The sequence below is a fragment of the Capsicum annuum genome, chromosome 5 (genome assembly GCF_002878395.1).
Source record: "Capsicum annuum cultivar UCD-10X-F1 chromosome 5, UCD10Xv1.1, whole genome shotgun sequence".
NCBI classification, from domain to species: domain Eukaryota; kingdom Viridiplantae; phylum Streptophyta; class Magnoliopsida; order Solanales; family Solanaceae; genus Capsicum; species Capsicum annuum.
The window spans coordinates 5,287,080-5,304,761 of NC_061115.1; the positions used below are offsets into that span (position 1 = coordinate 5,287,080).

At 33.6% G+C, this 17,682-nt stretch overlaps 2 protein-coding genes across 2 annotated transcripts; one reads left to right on the forward strand and one right to left on the reverse strand.

The window, feature by feature from the left end:
* Window positions 1-782: 782 nt before the first annotated feature.
* On the forward strand, window positions 783-11,482 carry LOC107853912 (26S proteasome non-ATPase regulatory subunit 12 homolog A). Its single transcript, XM_016698899.2, has 11 exons — window positions 783-907; window positions 1,297-1,491; window positions 3,934-4,041; window positions 4,147-4,251; window positions 4,397-4,453; window positions 4,534-4,730; window positions 6,078-6,177; window positions 6,938-7,050; window positions 10,024-10,177; window positions 10,261-10,338; window positions 10,818-11,482. Exons 1-11 carry the CDS (start codon window positions 905-907, stop codon window positions 11,034-11,036), a joined length of 1,329 nt encoding a protein of 442 aa, XP_016554385.1. The 5' UTR covers window positions 783-904; the 3' UTR covers window positions 11,037-11,482.
* A 661-nt stretch (window positions 11,483-12,143) lies between these two features.
* LOC107853913 (ethylene-responsive transcription factor ERF110) lies at window positions 12,144-15,180 on the reverse strand. Its single transcript, XM_016698900.2, has 2 exons — window positions 14,083-15,180; window positions 12,144-13,259 (listed from the first exon to the last, which is right to left on the reverse strand). Exons 1-2 carry the CDS (start codon window positions 14,411-14,413, stop codon window positions 12,406-12,408), a joined length of 1,185 nt encoding a protein of 394 aa, XP_016554386.1. The 5' UTR covers window positions 14,414-15,180; the 3' UTR covers window positions 12,144-12,405.
* Window positions 15,181-17,682: the final 2,502 nt, after the last annotated feature.

Genomic DNA, 17,682 nt, shown 5'->3' on the forward strand with positions numbered 1-17,682 from the left:
TCGTCTTTCCTTATTTCACAACTTTTTAAAGGCACAATACCTTTTACCCTTATTGGTTCCACTTAATTAAAAGAAAATATTGATACATTTTTTGATAAAGGATAATTTGGTAAACTTTACCAAGTCTTTCTTTATTTCTTAAACTTCGCGCCCAGTCAAATAACGGCACATAAAATTGAACGGAGGGAGTACTATTTTCGATAAAAAATTAACCATACTTTAGCTTCTCATAAGTTCCCTCGTAAAAATGTAGGTGAAAAGTGGCCTACAAATAACTTAAGTTATGCACAAGTTAATCTCAACTGTAGGTCTAAGCTATAAATAACAAATTTTATCTAACTCAATTCCTTGTGAACATTTATATGAAAATGTCAGGGTTGTGGTGAGTGACAAGTATTGCTTTTATTTTTAATCAGATATTATGTGTTTAAGTCTCTCTAGGAGACACAATTAGACTAAAGACGTATCTATTTTCACTTGTAGGTCTAAGCTATAAATAATGAATTTTAAGTATTCTTTCATTCTTAATCAGATGTCACGTGTTTGAGTCTTTTTGAGTATCCTTATGGAGTCATCTTTGTTAGAGAGTGTTATATCCTTAAGGTGAATTTTTCAATGCGAATTTGAATTTAGTTAAATTCTAATATAAATATCAAGTGATAATTTTTTTTTTTTTAAAAGTCACTAATAGAGGAACTGAAATTTTCACTTTTAATTTTTAAAAATACTATAACACAACTAGTAATAAAAATTTAAAAATTAAACTCTTAAAATTTTAAATCATATAATATTTATTCCCAGCCCCTTTTACAAGAAAAAGAGAATAGACTCAAAAAGTATCAAACAAAGACCCTCTTCAACACTCCATATTCCCTCTTTCCCTTCCTAAAATTCCAATTCAAAAATGGTATAATCTACCATTCTCTTGATGAATTTCTCCATTTTTTTCATTCAATTCACATTTATTTTCATATTGCTTATATTTTTTACTCAGTTTTGTTTAATTTTGCTCAAATTTGCTTAATATTACTCAATTTTGTTTAATTTTACTCAACTTTGCTTAATTTTACTCAATTTTGCTTAATTGTGTTTAATTTGCCTTTGCTCAATTTTGTTTAATTTTGTTTTATTTTACTCAATTTTGCTCAATTTTTGTTTAATTTTGTTTAATTTTACTCAATTTTGTTTCATTTTGCTCAATTTTGTTTAATATTACTCAATTTTGTTTAATTATGCTCAATTTTATTTAATTTTGTTCAATTTTACGTAATTTTTAAAATTTGTTTAATATTTCAGGAAGGTGATGGAAAATTGGAATCAAAAATAGAGGATTTATTGAATGTAGAGAAGCAAATGAGGCAAGGTGGAGATGTTGCCGGTACGAGGAAAGCAGTTACTGATATTCTTCAGCTATGTTTCGATGCTCGTGCTTGGAATATGCTTAATGAACAGATTGTTCTCTTGTCTAAGCGTCGTGGACAATTGAAACAGGTACTAAAAAAGTTCTTATTAGTGTATGTGTCGTTATAGTGGAATGTAATGTGCTCGAATGGATAGGAATGAGTATAAATGATTCTCATAGTCATTTTGACTAGTTAGTGGATTGAAGCGTAGTCAATTGATATATGCATACATATACATGCTTAAATGTACGGTTATAAGGGAATCTCAGTAGTTTAGTTGGTTGGTACACTCAGTGACGGAGCCAACTTTGCTCTAAGGGGTTCGTCCGAAACCCATTCGATGGAAAATTATACTGTTTTTATACTATTTTACATGGTTAAAAATATTTTTTATGCATATATAGTAGATGTTGAACTCCCTTCGACTAGTTCGTATATTTACTTCTGAACCCCCTTAATGAAAATCCTGACTCCGCCACTGAGTACGCTACCTTAACATATACATATTAGTATTTATTCATGTCGTTGTAGTAGAATGTAATGAGCTCGAATGAATAGGAATGAGTATAGATGATTCGTATAGTCATTCTGACTAGTATAGTGGATTGAGGCATAGTTAATAGATATATGCATACATATACATGCTTAAATGTACGGTTATAAGGAAATCTCAATAGCTCAGTTGGTTGGTACAAATGTAATGAGTTCGAATGGATAGGAATGAGTATAGATGATTCATGTAGTCATTCTGACTAGTTAGTGAATTGAGGCATAGTTAATTGATATATGCATACATATACATGCTTAAATGTATGGTTATAAAGGAATCTCAGTAGCTCAGTTGGTCGGTATGCTACCATAACATATTCATATTAGTATTTATTCATGTCGTTGTAGTAGAATGTAATGAGCTCGAATGGATAGGAATGAGTATAGATGATTCGTATAGCCATTCTGACTGGTTAGTGGATTTGAGGCGTAGTTAATTGATATATGCATACGTATACATGCTCAAATGTACGTTTATAAGGGAATAGCTCTGTTGGTCCGTACGCTACCTTAACATATACATATTAGTATTTATTTATGTCATTGTAGTAGAATGTAATGAGCTCGAATGGATAGGAATGAATATAGATGATTCTTATTTATGTCGTCGTAGTAGAATGTAATGAGCTCGAATGAATAGGAATGAGTATTAGATGATTTGTATAGTCATTCTGATTCGTTCGAGATTGAGGCATACTTACAGTTTGTTTGGAATACACTTACTAATGAGCAGATTGGTCTATACTTCTATTGTCTTAAGTGTCGTGGATAATTGAAACAGGTAACATTTTTTCTTTGTTAGTGTATGCATGTCCTTGTAGTACAATATAATGAGCTCGAATGGACGGGAATGAGTTGAGATGATTCGTATAGTCATTCTGACTTGTTTGAGATTGAGGCATAGTTAATTGATATACGCATACATAGACATACTTAAATGTACGGTTATAGCTAATCTTAGTATCTTAGTTGGCTGGTTGCCTGGAATTTTACCTTGTTGGTGAGGTTCGATTTCCCACATTGTAATTCCCTCCTCCATTTCCCCTTCCTCTACCCCCAATTTGTAGTTTCATCCTAATTAGTACAATACAATTGAAAGGTGCAATGGATTTAGAAAAATCTTTTTGATTATTATGATGGATTTGAAAAAATCTTAGGAGTGAATGCCAAGAGGATAAAGAAAATGGCCAGGAGTTTTGATTATGTCATTATAAAAGACACCTGGGAGTAAGTGAAAGTGAACCGAAGCCCCACAAAGCAGCAAAGAGACAGAAATACATAAATTATGAACATTTATATACAAATTTTGAGAACCATATAAATATTTTAGTCCTACTAATAAATAATACAAATTTGGAGAACCAATCTGGTAGACCATACTATGGAACTAGTACTTCATTTTTTTAGATTTTCTAATTTCCATGATGCATGAACATTTGCGTAGAAGATGGACTGGCTTGTGTGCGGTGATTATGGTTGATGTGTTTGACCAGTGAATAGCGGGTTTCTGCCTTAATGCAGTCTTTAGTAAAATTGGTTTGCACCCTGCTGATGCTTTCTAAAGTTTGTTTACTTACCTAACAGATTAATCATTAAAAGTCATACACGTGTTGAGAGAAGTGAGGATTTTCCTTTTATATAGTTCACTCATTATTTGCATGATTAGATGTTAATATGATGACAGGTATATGTGTTAATGCTTAGGCATGCTTGGCTACTAGTCATGTGCCTATTTACCTTGCAAAGTTAGATTAACATGATGCAGTTGAATAAATGCTCCTTCTCATTGCTTACGCCTAATGCTTATACATGTTCTGTCTTTACAGTACACAACGTATTGTATCTGATACTATTCATTGCTATGAGAAACCTGTGAGACACGGTGTTTCTCTAGTGGTGATGGATGATATTATGGGTTTGTCTATCGTAAACTACTGTATAATAACATTGTTCAGTATTTTATTTTTTGGGACTTGTGCAGGCTGTACAGGCTATGGTCCAACAAGCGCTGCAGTATATTGACCAGACACCTGATCTTGAAACTAAGATAGAACTCATCAAGACCCTTAACAATGTATCTGCAGGAAAGGTTAGTGTTCTTTTTGTCTTTTTCTTAGAAAAAATATTTTATATTAGAGCACTTTGGTTTCTTTTGTCTTTCTCTCTCACTGAGGGACTTTAATCTTGCATGTAGATATATGTTGAAATTGAGAGAGCCCGTTTGGTTAAGAAACTTGCAAAAATTAAAGAAGAACAAGGACTCATAACCGAGGCTGCTAATTTGATGCAAGAAGTTGCAGTTAGTATTTGTTGACCTTTTCCTTGGTGACTTCTAGATCTTTTTGCTCTAGTGATCAGTGTCAAACTGCACAGCAGTTTTATTGGAAGCTTTTTGGGATTTACTTACTTGCAATGTTATCATCAATGGGTGTGTTGGCTGACAGGTTGAAACTTTTGGAGCAATGGCGAAAACAGAGAAGATAGCTTTTATTCTTGAACAAGTACGAACCACTGATCCTTTTTTTTCCATAGAAAACTGAAGTATGACTTTGGGCTAGTTATGTAATGCTGAACTCTGCAGGTGCGTCTCTGTTTGGATAGTCTAGATTTTGTGCGTGCACAAATACTCTCAAGAAAGATCAATCCCAAAGTGTTTGAAGCTGATGTTTCTAAAGAAAAGAAGAAACCAAAAGAAGGTGAAAATGTAGTCGAAGAGCCTGCTCCAGATATTCCATCGCTGTTAGAGTTGACGCGAATTTACTATGAATTGTTGATTAGGTGAGTTATGATTTTCTGTGGAGTACCTCGAATTTTTTCACTTCATTTTGATGATAAACTAGACCTTTGTTACCCTAAGAGCTCAGGAAATCAGCATAAATATACCAAACTCATAATTTGAACAGATTAGTAGTTGTAGTTGATGCCTCTATCTTCTTCACTGACTTTTGTAGCATGGTCCTAATTTGAGCAGATTAGTGTTGTATAAATTCACTAACTTGATTCTTGGTTGATTTTGAATGCATCCTAACCCTTGATGTACAATTGCGCATTTTACGAGTGAATAAGGTTAACATATACATTCTGACTGACCATGTTTTGCTGATGTTTGTTTGTCTTGTTTTGTAGTGCATGCCCCATTACAATTGAATGTGTCCATAATGTGCATTCCAGTGAAACATTTTGACTGTCCTCATTTTTCTTATAATTTGGTTTGTCTTATTAATGAATTTGGTTTTATTGCTATTTTTTAAGTTAATCGGCCATACGGTGGTGGGGTTTGACAATGATACAATGTAGAACTTGTTACTGTTATCAACTATTCGGTACTGTTGGAGTCCACATCGGTGGGTTAAGGGGTCCTTGGTCTCTTTATATGGTCTTGGGCAATCCTCCCCGCATGAGCTAGCTTTTGAGGTTGAGTTAGGCCCAAGGCCATTTCTTTATCATGGTATCAGAGCCAGGCCCACCCAGTTCATTGTTTCCGATGTTGAGCCCCCCCGTCTTATATTGTCCACGCTCCAGATGTCCAGTCCTGGGCGTGCGGGGGGTGTTGGAGTCCCACATCGCTGGATTAAAGGGTCTTTGGGCTCTTTATATGGTCTTGGGCAATCCTCCCCTCATGAGCTAGCTTTTGAGGTTGAGTTAGACCCAAGGTCCATTTCTTTATCAGGTACCACAAAGGGAAATGCTGTTTTTAGTTTGCTTGTACAAAGATTTAGATTTTCCACCAAAGAGATAATATTCATGCTTGTGTTGTCATGTCAACCTCAATCAAATTCTGCAAAGATGTGTATTTTAGAGCTATAGTTTTCATTTCCTGTCTTTTAGGATTAGTTGATGAATAGATTTCAATTCCATTAATGAAATGGTTGGATTGAAAAGGCTACAATACTGATTCTAGTTAGTCTGGGATTGAAGCAATTGATCATACCTGATTTACTTCATCTTTGATTTACAAGTTTGTCAATTTTAGAGCTTGAAAGAACTCACTTAGTTATGGTACTTTGAGATAACTTTAAGCTGTTATGAGAAAGTTGAAGACTGCAGTTGTTGCATCTGGAACTTTTCTTTGTATTTGTATGTCTTAAACTTGTCACAATCATTTCTTTTATTCCGGTGCTGCAGGTATTACTTTCAGAACAATGATTACCTTGAGATATGTCGATGTTACAAGGCCATATATGAGATTCCTTCTGTAAAGGAAAACCCAGCACAATGGATTCCAGTAAGCCTAGTTCATTTATATTTTTGAGGTGCTATGGTAATCTGTGCAATTCGTATGTAAATTTTCATTTTCCAAGATTGCATCCGTGAATATCAATCTTAACTAGAGAATTAACGTATAACATCAACATGCAATATGTTCATTGCATTAATTGGGCTGAGATATGAATGCTTCGAATTCAAACCTCTACTAAGTGGAAACAAACTGGGCCTTAGTTTTCTACATGTAATCCGTCTTAGTCTATGAAAGAAAGAGAAATCACTTGTTAGGAAGATGACACATGGGAAAAAGAAGTAAAAAGAAGGAAACACTTTATTATATGCTTGTTCAAGTCTATCCCTTTGTGACGAATTAGTGCTGGCTTTACTACTTCTCAAACCTCTTTAGAAAACAATAGACATCTATGCAAAAGCTGTTAGTATTTTTTTTAAAAAAAATATTAAGCTGTTTGAGGGGGAAATTAACAATGATCAACCAGGTATATTGGGAGAAATATGTGCTGTAAATGGACATATCCAATAAGTTCAGAACTTAAACGGCAACCATTTCCAACTTAAGTTGATGCATGTTTTTTTCCAAATTGAAAAGGGAAGGATTGCAAGAATAACCAGATACATCTAGTTCAACTTTTTCAGAAAGATCCAAAAGAAATATTTGATAACGTGCCACTTAGGAGCCTTCTTGAAAAGCTTGGCCAAAGGATATCTATATGATACCTAAATACCCCTAAATTATGCTGATCTTTTTATATCTTATGCAGGTGCTGAGGAAAATTTGCTGGTACTTGGTATTGTCACCGCATGATCCTATGCAGTCAAGTCTTCATAACTTAACTTTGGAGGACAAGAATCTTTCAGAGATCCCTCATTTCAGGTTCTCTTGAAAACTCTACTTGCCCTATTTTGTTCTTGTCACGACCCGAACCGGGTCCCTGGCCGTGACGGAACCATGAAGGCCCGAGAGCCCTTCTAACTTGCAGTCACATACACCATTCATATACAAAGAGGAAATGCGGAAATACATAACGAAACGGAATCATGGTCAAACTTATAAACCTGAACAATTTGAAAAGAAGTTCTGAATATTCTAGACATATGACACCCGTCTGCGAAATCTCTAACCTTACAAGATCCATCATAAGTTTAAAACAAAACTGGGAAAAGGCCCCCAGTCACACCCAAAACAAAATGTAATAACAATGCTCTAGAACAGGCCTTCCGAATGAAAGAAGGCTTACCAACTGTACACTGTCGTCTGACGCTTCTACGGTTTAGCGGGACCCCTGGATTGAGCTTCAGACCCTGAAATATAGGAGGTCAATACAAAAGTATTGGTACGCAGAGCAATCCAAAATAATGAATTTATACATATATAACATAGGTGAGAGCAAGTCATTAAACCGTTATGCATGAATAGTTTAAAATACATGGGCAATCTCAAATGATCTTAAAACAATCTTGTCAATGCCGTTCTATTCTTTGTATTACTTTTGAGTTAAGTGGTACACCCTACATATTTGAAAGTTTCCCACGGGCAATATGGGATCCGCCATTAACTTGACGAGCAAGCCCCCAACTCAAGTTTGCCGCAAGGGTTGAAGTTTTTAAATCTGATACGCCCTAGGACACTAGGCCAGCGTATAATCCCTCTTGGGGAAATAATAAACCCGTATCGGCAAAACACGATTTCAGACAATGAGTTCTCTGAACTCGCGCCTTCTTCGGGTAACTCCCTTAGTGCCCATTTTTAATCTGTTCTAAACATGCATCTGTCTGAGTTCAAAATCTGAAAATCTGAAATGAAATCTGTATCTTTAGTCTGTTCTAAATCTGCTATGGCATTATCTAAATTGGTATCGTCATACCAAGACTTGCAAGTCATATTTTCTGAGCCATAAAATATCATATCACAGTCTCTTCTTTCAAAATATAAAGTTTGGACCACCATACTTCAAACAATTCAAGAAGATTCAGATTTCAAAACATTTATCAAGTTATGCAAAGATTACTCTTTTTAGCATTTCAACAAACATGTCGTGGTCATGAGATTTGTGACAAAACATGCAATCTTCTTAGTAAACATCTTTAACCTCTAACGCCAAGTAAAACACCCTCTCTTCTATTCAAATCCATAATCAAGTCATAAGCAAAATCAAGGCATTTATATTATGATCCCAACAATACATGTTGAATAAATCAAATCTTACGAAAACAAGATGCTTGTAAACAATAGAGGGATTTCTAATTGTTCATGCTCTCAATTCATCATTCAAACTCTTCAAACACATTTATGTATATACTTATACATGGTTATAAATCAAATTTGGGGAAAAGGCCTCAAGACCAAAACTTTATCATCAATACGGTTTCATAATACATAAAATGTAATTGTAAATCCAAAACCCCTTCATAAGTTCATGATTTCTAAACATTTATTCATCATTAAAATAATTTCACCATGCCCATGTAGTTTTAGGAAAACCCCACGTACCTTAGGTTTCGTAGAAATCACGAGGAAATTTCGTAAAGATTGGACCTCTAAGCTTGAGTGCCCAAACCCTAGTGGTTTTTCTCCTATTGTGTTCTTGATTTAAAGAATGAAGTCCTATTCTTGAAACTTTCTTGAGAATCTCAAACTTGAAAGGATTGAATTCTAGATTACTTGGAGGAGAAGAGTTGACTTGTGTTCTTGGGGAAAGGGGAAGGTTTTTACGTGAGTTGATTTGAAGAAGATGGGCAAATAATGCCCCTTTTTGGATTATAATTCGTGTTTGGACGTCTGGTGATGAGGAAAAGGACTAAATTACCCCTTGGCCTCTCTTTCTCGTGTAAATGACCATCATGGCACAATTCCCAGAAACGGAAATGAAACTCGCATCACGACTCCCAGAAACGGGAAAGAAACTCGCGTCGCGAGCTTATCGTGAGAGCTCACTGCCTCACACGAAAAATGACATAACTTTTCACTTGGGTATCTGATTTTTTCGAAATTGGTATCGTTGGAAAGCTAATTCGATTTTCTACAATTTGGTGGGTCTTAAGTTGATAAATTCTATGTGTATAGAAAGTTATATACGTTCAAAGTAGACCCTTGTAGAATCGAATATCAAATGAATGAATGACTCTTAGCTCAACCTTGCTCCAAGTGATTTTTATGAACACTTCTCACCTCATAATCACTTCATACACTAGGAGAAGGATCATGACACATGAATTTAAATATAAACCATGGAATTAGAGCTTACACACGTAGGAATGACGGTTCGCTTTCTAGCTCGAAAATGCGGGGTGTTACAGTTCTATGGAGCTGAGGATTAGCAATTATCTTTCATTTGTCCATAGGAGCTTGTCTGGAAAGATGTTTGTCAAATTTTTCCTACCGTCATTAGCACCCTTGCTGCAAAATATCCCTTGCTTTTGTATCAATTGGCATTAGGTAGTAAAGTATTTTGTAATAAATGGAGAAGAAACCCCATTATTTAGCTTACATTTATCTTTATGCAAGCTAGATATGAGTTTTCTTCCGTCTCATAAATTCCTCTATCAAAGTAAATGTGTTTCTTCTCATAATGGCTTGAATACATATTCAAGATTAGATGCAGATGTATCAGCGTGAATGTTTGATAATTTTTAAGTAGAAACTCTAAAGTTAAATGATAAGTAATGACTTGGGATGAATTAGCCATACGGTACTGTTGGCAATAACGCGAAATAGTTGGAAAATATTTCTCATCTTTTATGGGACATCTGCAATATGAAAATTTATGATTTTCCTCTATCCTTCTGCTCGAGTAGGCAAAAAAGTTTGTCTAAGGTTTATTAGTATCTGCTTTTTCTTTTGTTTTAGGCTGCTTCTGAAACAATTAATTACCATGGAAGTCATTCAGTGGACATCGTTATGGAATACTTTCAAGGATGAGTTTGAAAATGAAAATAACATGCTTGGTGGCTCTTTGGGTGACAAGGCAGCTGAAGATCTCAGACTGAGAGTTATAGAGCATGTAATACACTATGCTGCACATCTCGTTTTGCTTCTTCTTATGGTTTCTATTAATTCATTCTTCCAATTATTATTTCCTTGCAGAACATTCTTGTTGTCTCAAAATACTACTCGAGGATAGCGTTGAAGAGATTAGCAGATTTATTGTGCCTCTCTATTCAGGTTGGTATCTGATTTTACATCTCGTCTGCAGCAACTTATTGGTTTTCAGTACAGAAGTTGCTCCTCATAAATCTTAATATATTGAAATTTAATTAAATTTTCTTTTATTATTTCTCTACTGCAAAAGTTTTGTAGGGATGTTATAGCACGTCGAAGCCTTCTTTAGTCTTATAGCACATTTAGATTTAATAGTGTCCAAAAAGCTCCATTGGCATTTAATTCAACTGGTGTAGTTAGGTATAGTTTGAGTGGTTTAGGGACTGAAAATTGTGATCTGGCTGCCTAAACTAAAACTGTTTATGGCTGAAGAATGTTCGTTATCCAGTTACTTGTGATCTTCCTGATCATATTGTGGATACATTAAAGCTGCAGCGTCCTTCACTGTTATTTAGAACATTGTTCAATTGCTCTTCTAATCCGATTGAGATTACATGTTTTACTCATTAACATGTTCTTGTGGTGATGTTCTCTAATCCCAGGAAGCCGAAAAGCATCTTTCAGAAATGGTTGTATCAAAAGCACTAGTCGCGAAAATTGACAGACCTGTGGGTATGATATGTTTTCAACCTGCAAAAGACAGCAATGACATGTTAAATTCCTGGGCTTTTAATTTGGAGAAGTTGCTTGACCTTGTTGAGAAGAGTTGCCACCAAATCCACAAGGAAACAATGGTGCACAAAGCTGCAGTAAGGGCTTGAAATAGTGGCGGCAGGACTTCAAAAGTAGCTCATTTAATATGGTAATTCTGATCGGGGAGCAATTATGTGACAAAAACTGAAATCGTTTTGCAGTCTGTCTGCCCGACTCTCAAAGGGAAAAAAGAGTTCGTAGTCTCGATCCTTCTATCCCTGCCATCATCATCTGGCTGCTTACTTTCCTCATCCTCTTCGCTTAGACTTTGTTCCTTGCGTGTACATTTTTTGTTGTGTATTTCCAGATGCTCTATTTATTTGGGATCAACGTTTTTCGTTGATTATAAGCGATAACAGGTTCATCGATACTTTTTTACTAGAGTTATTAATCAAATAGGATCAGTGAATATCAAAACCATGTGTTTCAAGTGACACTGGATTATAGAATTTCTGGTGGCAAAATATACTCTTCATCACTGTTATAATATCAAAAATTAGACTTTTTGATGACAGTTCCATTTATCGGAAACAACCTTTCTACCTTACAATAGTAGGGGTGAAGCTTGCGTACACTTTATGGTAGTGTATGTTGTTATCGTAGTTGCGTTGAGTCTCCCTTTCCTTTTTTATGCTTCTTTGGTAGTTTGCATTTTGACAACATCTAGAGGTTCTTCTTAGACATCTAGATGAGTTCATTGAGGTGTTTATACTGTATATGGTCCTATTGTCAACACCAAGTCTTGATCCCCACTTATTGAATTGTTGGTAACCAGCACAACTTTGGTATCTTGCATATATTAATTAGCTTGTGTAGTCGAAAGCTTTGACTTCTTTAAAAGGCAGCCTGGTGCATTAAAGCTTCTGCTATGCGCAAAGTCCAGGAAAGGGCCTCACCACAAGGGTATATTGTACACAGCTTTACCTTGACTAAAATTGCATTTCTGTCAGAGGCTGTTTCCAAGGCTTGATCCTGTGATCTCCGGGTCATATGGAGGCAACTATACCAGTTGCTCTAGGTCTCTCCTTCATCAAAGCTTTGATTTTCCATTCTAAAATTCAACATTCAATCAAATACCGACGTATATGACAACAACAACATATTTATTATAATTACAAGTGGAGGGTATGGAGAAGATAGAATGTATGGTGATCTTCCCTTTACCTCTATGGGGGTAGAGAGGCTATTTCTGCTACAATCCTAACTTCTTTCATCATATGTTAGAATTCTTCTTGTTAGAACGAGAAAATTTCCCAAAAAAAATAACTCTTATCATAATCATCCGCTCAAGATATAAATCCCAACATTATCAAAAAAATAAAATAGGACTTTGTCCACATACATTGGTCATTATACAGACCAATTTTGGTTCACAATACATTCAAAAATCACATTAAAGTGATACATATAAAACTCTAGCTAGACAATACAACTAGATCATCTTGACGAAGACGAAGGGTGATGAGCTGAATCCGATGAGGTAGCCCGAAAATCGCATTCACTACTCTGACTAGTACGTTGAGAACCACCATGAAAATACATATTTGGAACAAAAGGTACGCGAGAGGAAGATGACGATGATGATGAAGAAGAAGAAGAAGAATACTGGAATGTAGTAGAAAACATGGATTGGTTTAACAAACTTGAAGATGAATGCACCATTTGAAAATCATCATTCAAGAAAAATGGAGGGTTTATGTTACTATTAGGTAATTGAGTGTGAACTATAGGGTTACTACTAGGGAAAAAAGACATTGTTGAAAGAGTATTTGGAGAATCATCAGGAGAAACAATACTAGAAACATGTGTATTTCCCATAGAATTCTTGGGAAATGTGTCCGTCAGAAATTCCACATTATTAGTATTATTTTCCATGGGATCCTTGGGAAATGTGCCTGCCAGAAACTGCTTTTCCATCGGATGTCCGGTATTACCGACGTCGTTCTGACGTGGGGTTGAAGAAGTAGGCAAGAGCCTAACATTTTCAGGGAAGTTGAGTTTGGCTTTGCTACCTCGAAATTTAAGAGCGGCTTCATCGTAAGCTCTAGCAGCATCTTCAGCAGTGTCGAATGTTCCGAGCCAAACCCTAGTAGCTTTATATGGATCTCTAATTTCAGCTGCCCATTTTCCCCATGGCCTTTGTCTCACTCCTCTATATCTTCTTCTTGGTTGATTATAATCAATAATATTTGTGGTATTATGATCATATGTTGGAGTAATGTATATGAATGTTGATTCTTTTGTTGGTGTGTTGCTTGCAATAGTCTTACTATTACTTGAATCTTCTCCACCTATTAACATAACACATTCCAAAAAAACAAAATTTTAGGGGAATGTCCACTTGTTATCATAAAAGATATATATATATATATATATATCGTTAGTGTAAAGAATTGTGTTATACCTATGAGGTCAATTAACGGATATTCATTTATAAACCTCCTTAAAATATAGAATTTATAATCTTGAAAATAAGATAGGTTATCTGCCACAATAACGGTAAGAAATTTCATCAAGAAAAGAAATTTTTTCTCTATTCACATTGATTAAACTACAACATGATGATCAACAATATTGTAAAATGCATAATGTCTTTTACTCAAAACAAGTGATCCTTAATATATATATTTGAATGTTGAATCCATATTTGGAGCTTGTGTTATGTTGGCAATCATAAAATCATAAGTAAACAAATTAATTACATTGCCTAAAAGTAAACTAAGAGCTCTAGATTTACTTCATTGTTATCTTGTATGATTTTAACTTAAATATATTTAGTTATTGTAGTACGTAGTTTATTTTCTATTTTTCAGGTTATAATATCCTACGTTGCTCCGACTCTTTAAAAATTTAAAGGATGCGTATCAGATCCTCCAAATATAATATATTTTTGGAGGATCCGATACGGCTGTCACAAAATTTTTGCAGAGTCTGAACAACATAGACAATATCAAGCTTGAACACGTACTTATAAAACATAAGTCATATACATCATCATTACCGTAAAGAGTTTTTTTTTTTTTGCACTCGCTATTAGGTCATCCAATGAGTATTACATATTAACCTTTTTAAAATATGAAATTCTTAATCTTAAAAGTAAAACAGTTTACGTACCTGATGATGAACTAATATCTGACAAAAAATATTGATGCTCTTCACGTCCTCTTTTTTCTCCAACACCTCCAGAAAATTCATTCAAAGAAGAAGAACCAATAATAATATTATCACTATTATTATTTTCTTGATTTAATATTCTATCTTCTCCCGTGATGACACGTGTCAATGCAGAAACCATCACAGACATTTCTTCTTCTCTATTAATATTCCCAGAAAACATCACATTGTTATTAATCATCCCACCTTCATGATCTTCATCATCATTTCTTATAGTAATTGGCTTATAATCCCCTTTTTTTCTATGATTAGCCACCTTGAATATACACATGTAACACACACAAAACAAAAAAAAAAAAAAAAGGATAGTCTAGTACTATATATTATAACGATAACAACATACTCAATGTAATTTTGCACGTGGGATTTGGAGATGATAGGATGTACGCCGTCTTACTACGCTATATCCTGTAAAGATAGAGAGTCTGCTTTCGATAAAACCTCGACTCAACGTAGAGAGTCTGCTTTCGATAAAACCTCGACTCAACTACAATAACATACACAGTAAAATCTCACAATTGAGGTCTAGGGAGAGTAGAGTGTACGCAGATCTTACCACTACATCGGAGAGACACTTGGGAAAGCTCAACTCAAGCAAAAGTACTATATACTCTACTATATCTTGTGAAGGTAGAGGAGACTGTTTTCAATAAATCTTTGACTCAAGTACAACAACAAGATATACAGTAAAATTTCACAAGTGAAGTCTCAAAAGGGTAGAGTGTACGCAGACCTATCACTACCTTGGAGAGATAGAGAGGTTATTTCCGAAAGACATTTGGAAAACCTCAACTCAAGCAAAAGTACTATATACTCGACTAACTTAAAATAGTCTTAACAATTACTACTATATATATATAAAATGAAAAGTTTGAATTAAACTTCAAATATTCAAAGATAGAAAAAAATATATTTGAGTTTTCAAGAAAGTTTGAACTAGTTTTCTTTTTTAAGTTTTCTTCAACAGACCGTTATATATAGAGGGAGAGAGATATTTTAGATGGCTCAAGTTGAGAGTTAAAAATATACTAAAAAAACAAAAGAAGAAAAAATAAAAAAGTAAACGATTTATTTAAAAAAAAAATTAAAGCAAATCTATAATAAGTAGAGTTTGCGGGTCAACTCATGGGCTAGATACCTTAATTTTGTATTTTACTTTCAAGTTGAATGAGTACCTAGTTTTTTTTTGTTATAGGAAGAGAAAGTACTCTTGATGAACATTCTTATTTTTGGTATTTACTTTTCATTCTAGTGCCTTCATTAAAGTCAATTTCAAATCGCGGCAGACACAGAATTTAAGGATCGTGGATGTTTAAAAAATTTAAAAATTGGAAAAAAAATCGCTTCAACAAGATTCAATCCTGGGGTACCCTTTCAGTGGAGAACCTTAACATCAACCTAAATGCAGTGCACCCAGCCAACCTTTTATTTAGTGAGTGCTTTTATGTATTTCATACCTATTTTCGTATATTTTTTATGTAATTATACTTATTTCGCATCAAATTTAATGGGTATCGAAGCACTCAAAAAATCAATGTAAGTCCGCCCTTGAATTTTTTAAAATTATGGAGTTATAAGTACTCTTCCATTTTTCATTTTTGTGCAGAGGTAATTCGAATTCCAAATATAAAATCATATTTGATAAGAAACATTTTATCTCTATGGTGGGACTTCTCACCGTAAATTCAAATTAATCTAACTTCAATATAAATATCAACACAAAAAAAAAAAAAAGCCTTAGGATCGTTTGGCGTGAGGTATAGGGATAAATAGTTCTGGAATAAAATAAAGTATTATTTTATTCCATGTTTGGTTTGAAATATTAGTTATAGCCGGGATTATTTATCTCAACATTTACACAGTAATGGGATAAATTATCTATATACATGGTGGGATAACTAATCTCGAGTTATTTCAGAATAACTAATCCCAAAATTAATTATTTCGATATAACTCTCTCCCAACCAAACGATCTCATAGACGTTGAAATTTTGTGGACTCTATAAGAAGAATTTAATTTCTATTAGAGTTCTTGAAGGCTGGGTATTTATAAAGAGATCGAGATCTCCAATATCCCATAAATTCACGGGATATTTACAAAGAGATCAACGATCTCTAATATCACATAAAATCATGAAATATTCATAAAGAGATCAAGTTCGAGAAATTTGCTACTAACGATCTTTGAATTACGGAGAAAATAAAAAAAATTAAAAGAGAAATAGATTTATACTTATATTATTTATCAATAATAAATTTTTTACTTTTTTATATTTTTATTTGTAATTAAAAATTATTTTTTATAAATTAAATTATATTGGAAACAAAAAGAGAAGGGATATTGTTGGTATAGTAAGTGTGAAGGAGATGTGACAAATTGAGGATACGACATAACCAACTTTTAATTTTTTGTTTGGTTAGTTGGTGTATGTTGAGTTCAATGTAGCTAAAGGCCGACATGAAGACACGCCAATATAGGAGACATCCCATTCCTCTCTATTCGAACTGCGGCCCAAATACATTAGTGATTTATATCCAAAATCGAATAAAAGATTTAGATTATTAAGAAAAAATTATATATATAAAATTACCTTTTAAATTTTTAGTAATAAATTTTTACTAATAATTTTATTTTGTTCAATTTGACAAAATAACCTATTTATTTCATTTTTCTTGAGTCATAGTAAAATACTCCAGATATATTACATTTCTTCTGATAATTCTTTTTTCATATAAAAAATTTGTTTTTTCTAGAAATAAGTAGTATTTAATTTTTTTTAAAAATATATATATAATCTATTATTACCAAAAAAAAATAAAAGGTCCTCAAATTTGGAGGCTTAAGGCGAATAACTTTTTTCTTTTAAGGAAGAGTCGGTATTGTATTTTTGATACTTCCTCTATTTCTAAATAAATGTTATTTTTTTTTTGGCTTGAGCATATTCTTTAATAAACTATTCATTTCTAAAAAATTAAAGTAACAATTTAATCAACTTATCCATTATTAATTTTCATTTCTTTTCGAATTAATATTAATTACTATATTTAAACTTGAAGACATATTAAGAAGATTATACTCAAAGATTTTGAAGACTCAAACATACATTTAATTAGAAATAAAATCACAATCCAAAAGAAAGTATACAAATAACATTTACTATTTCTTAAACAAAGCTTTGGTTGGCCTAGTGGTTAGCTCACTAGGTCGCTTAAGCAAGTGTCGTGCAGCAACCAATTGGCCAGCGACAAATCTTTAAATGGAGCTCAGATCCGCGGAAGATTAGTCCTTGACCTGTCGGGATGGGAGATACCTTGGGAAACCAAAAAAAGTGTGTGACAAATTAATAGTGAACAACGATTGATAAACGAAGAAAGTATATACTAAGACAGAGGGAGTGTTAAAATACACTTTATTGAGCAGTATACAGCGACGGAGTTAGTCTTTGATATGGGGTTCATTCGAATTTTATTCGATAAAAAAATCTACAATAATATATGACTAAAATTATATATATATATATATATATATATATATATATA

Coding starts and splice junctions, on each gene's coding strand:
- LOC107853912 (XM_016698899.2), top strand. Junction 1,492..3,933: donor GTCGTGGACAATTGAAACAG/GTACTAAAAAAG, acceptor GGACTTGTGCAG/GCTGTACAGGCTATGGTCCA. Junction 7,051..10,023: donor TCAGAGATCCCTCATTTCAG/GTTCTCTTGAAA, acceptor CTTTTGTTTTAG/GCTGCTTCTGAAACAATTAA.
- LOC107853913 (XM_016698900.2), bottom strand. CDS start 14,413: ATGTGTATATTCAAGGTGGCTAATCATAGAAAAAAAGGGGATTATAAG. Junction 13,260..14,082: donor AGATATTAGTTCATCATCAG/GTACGTAAACTG, acceptor TTATGTTAATAG/GTGGAGAAGATTCAAGTAAT.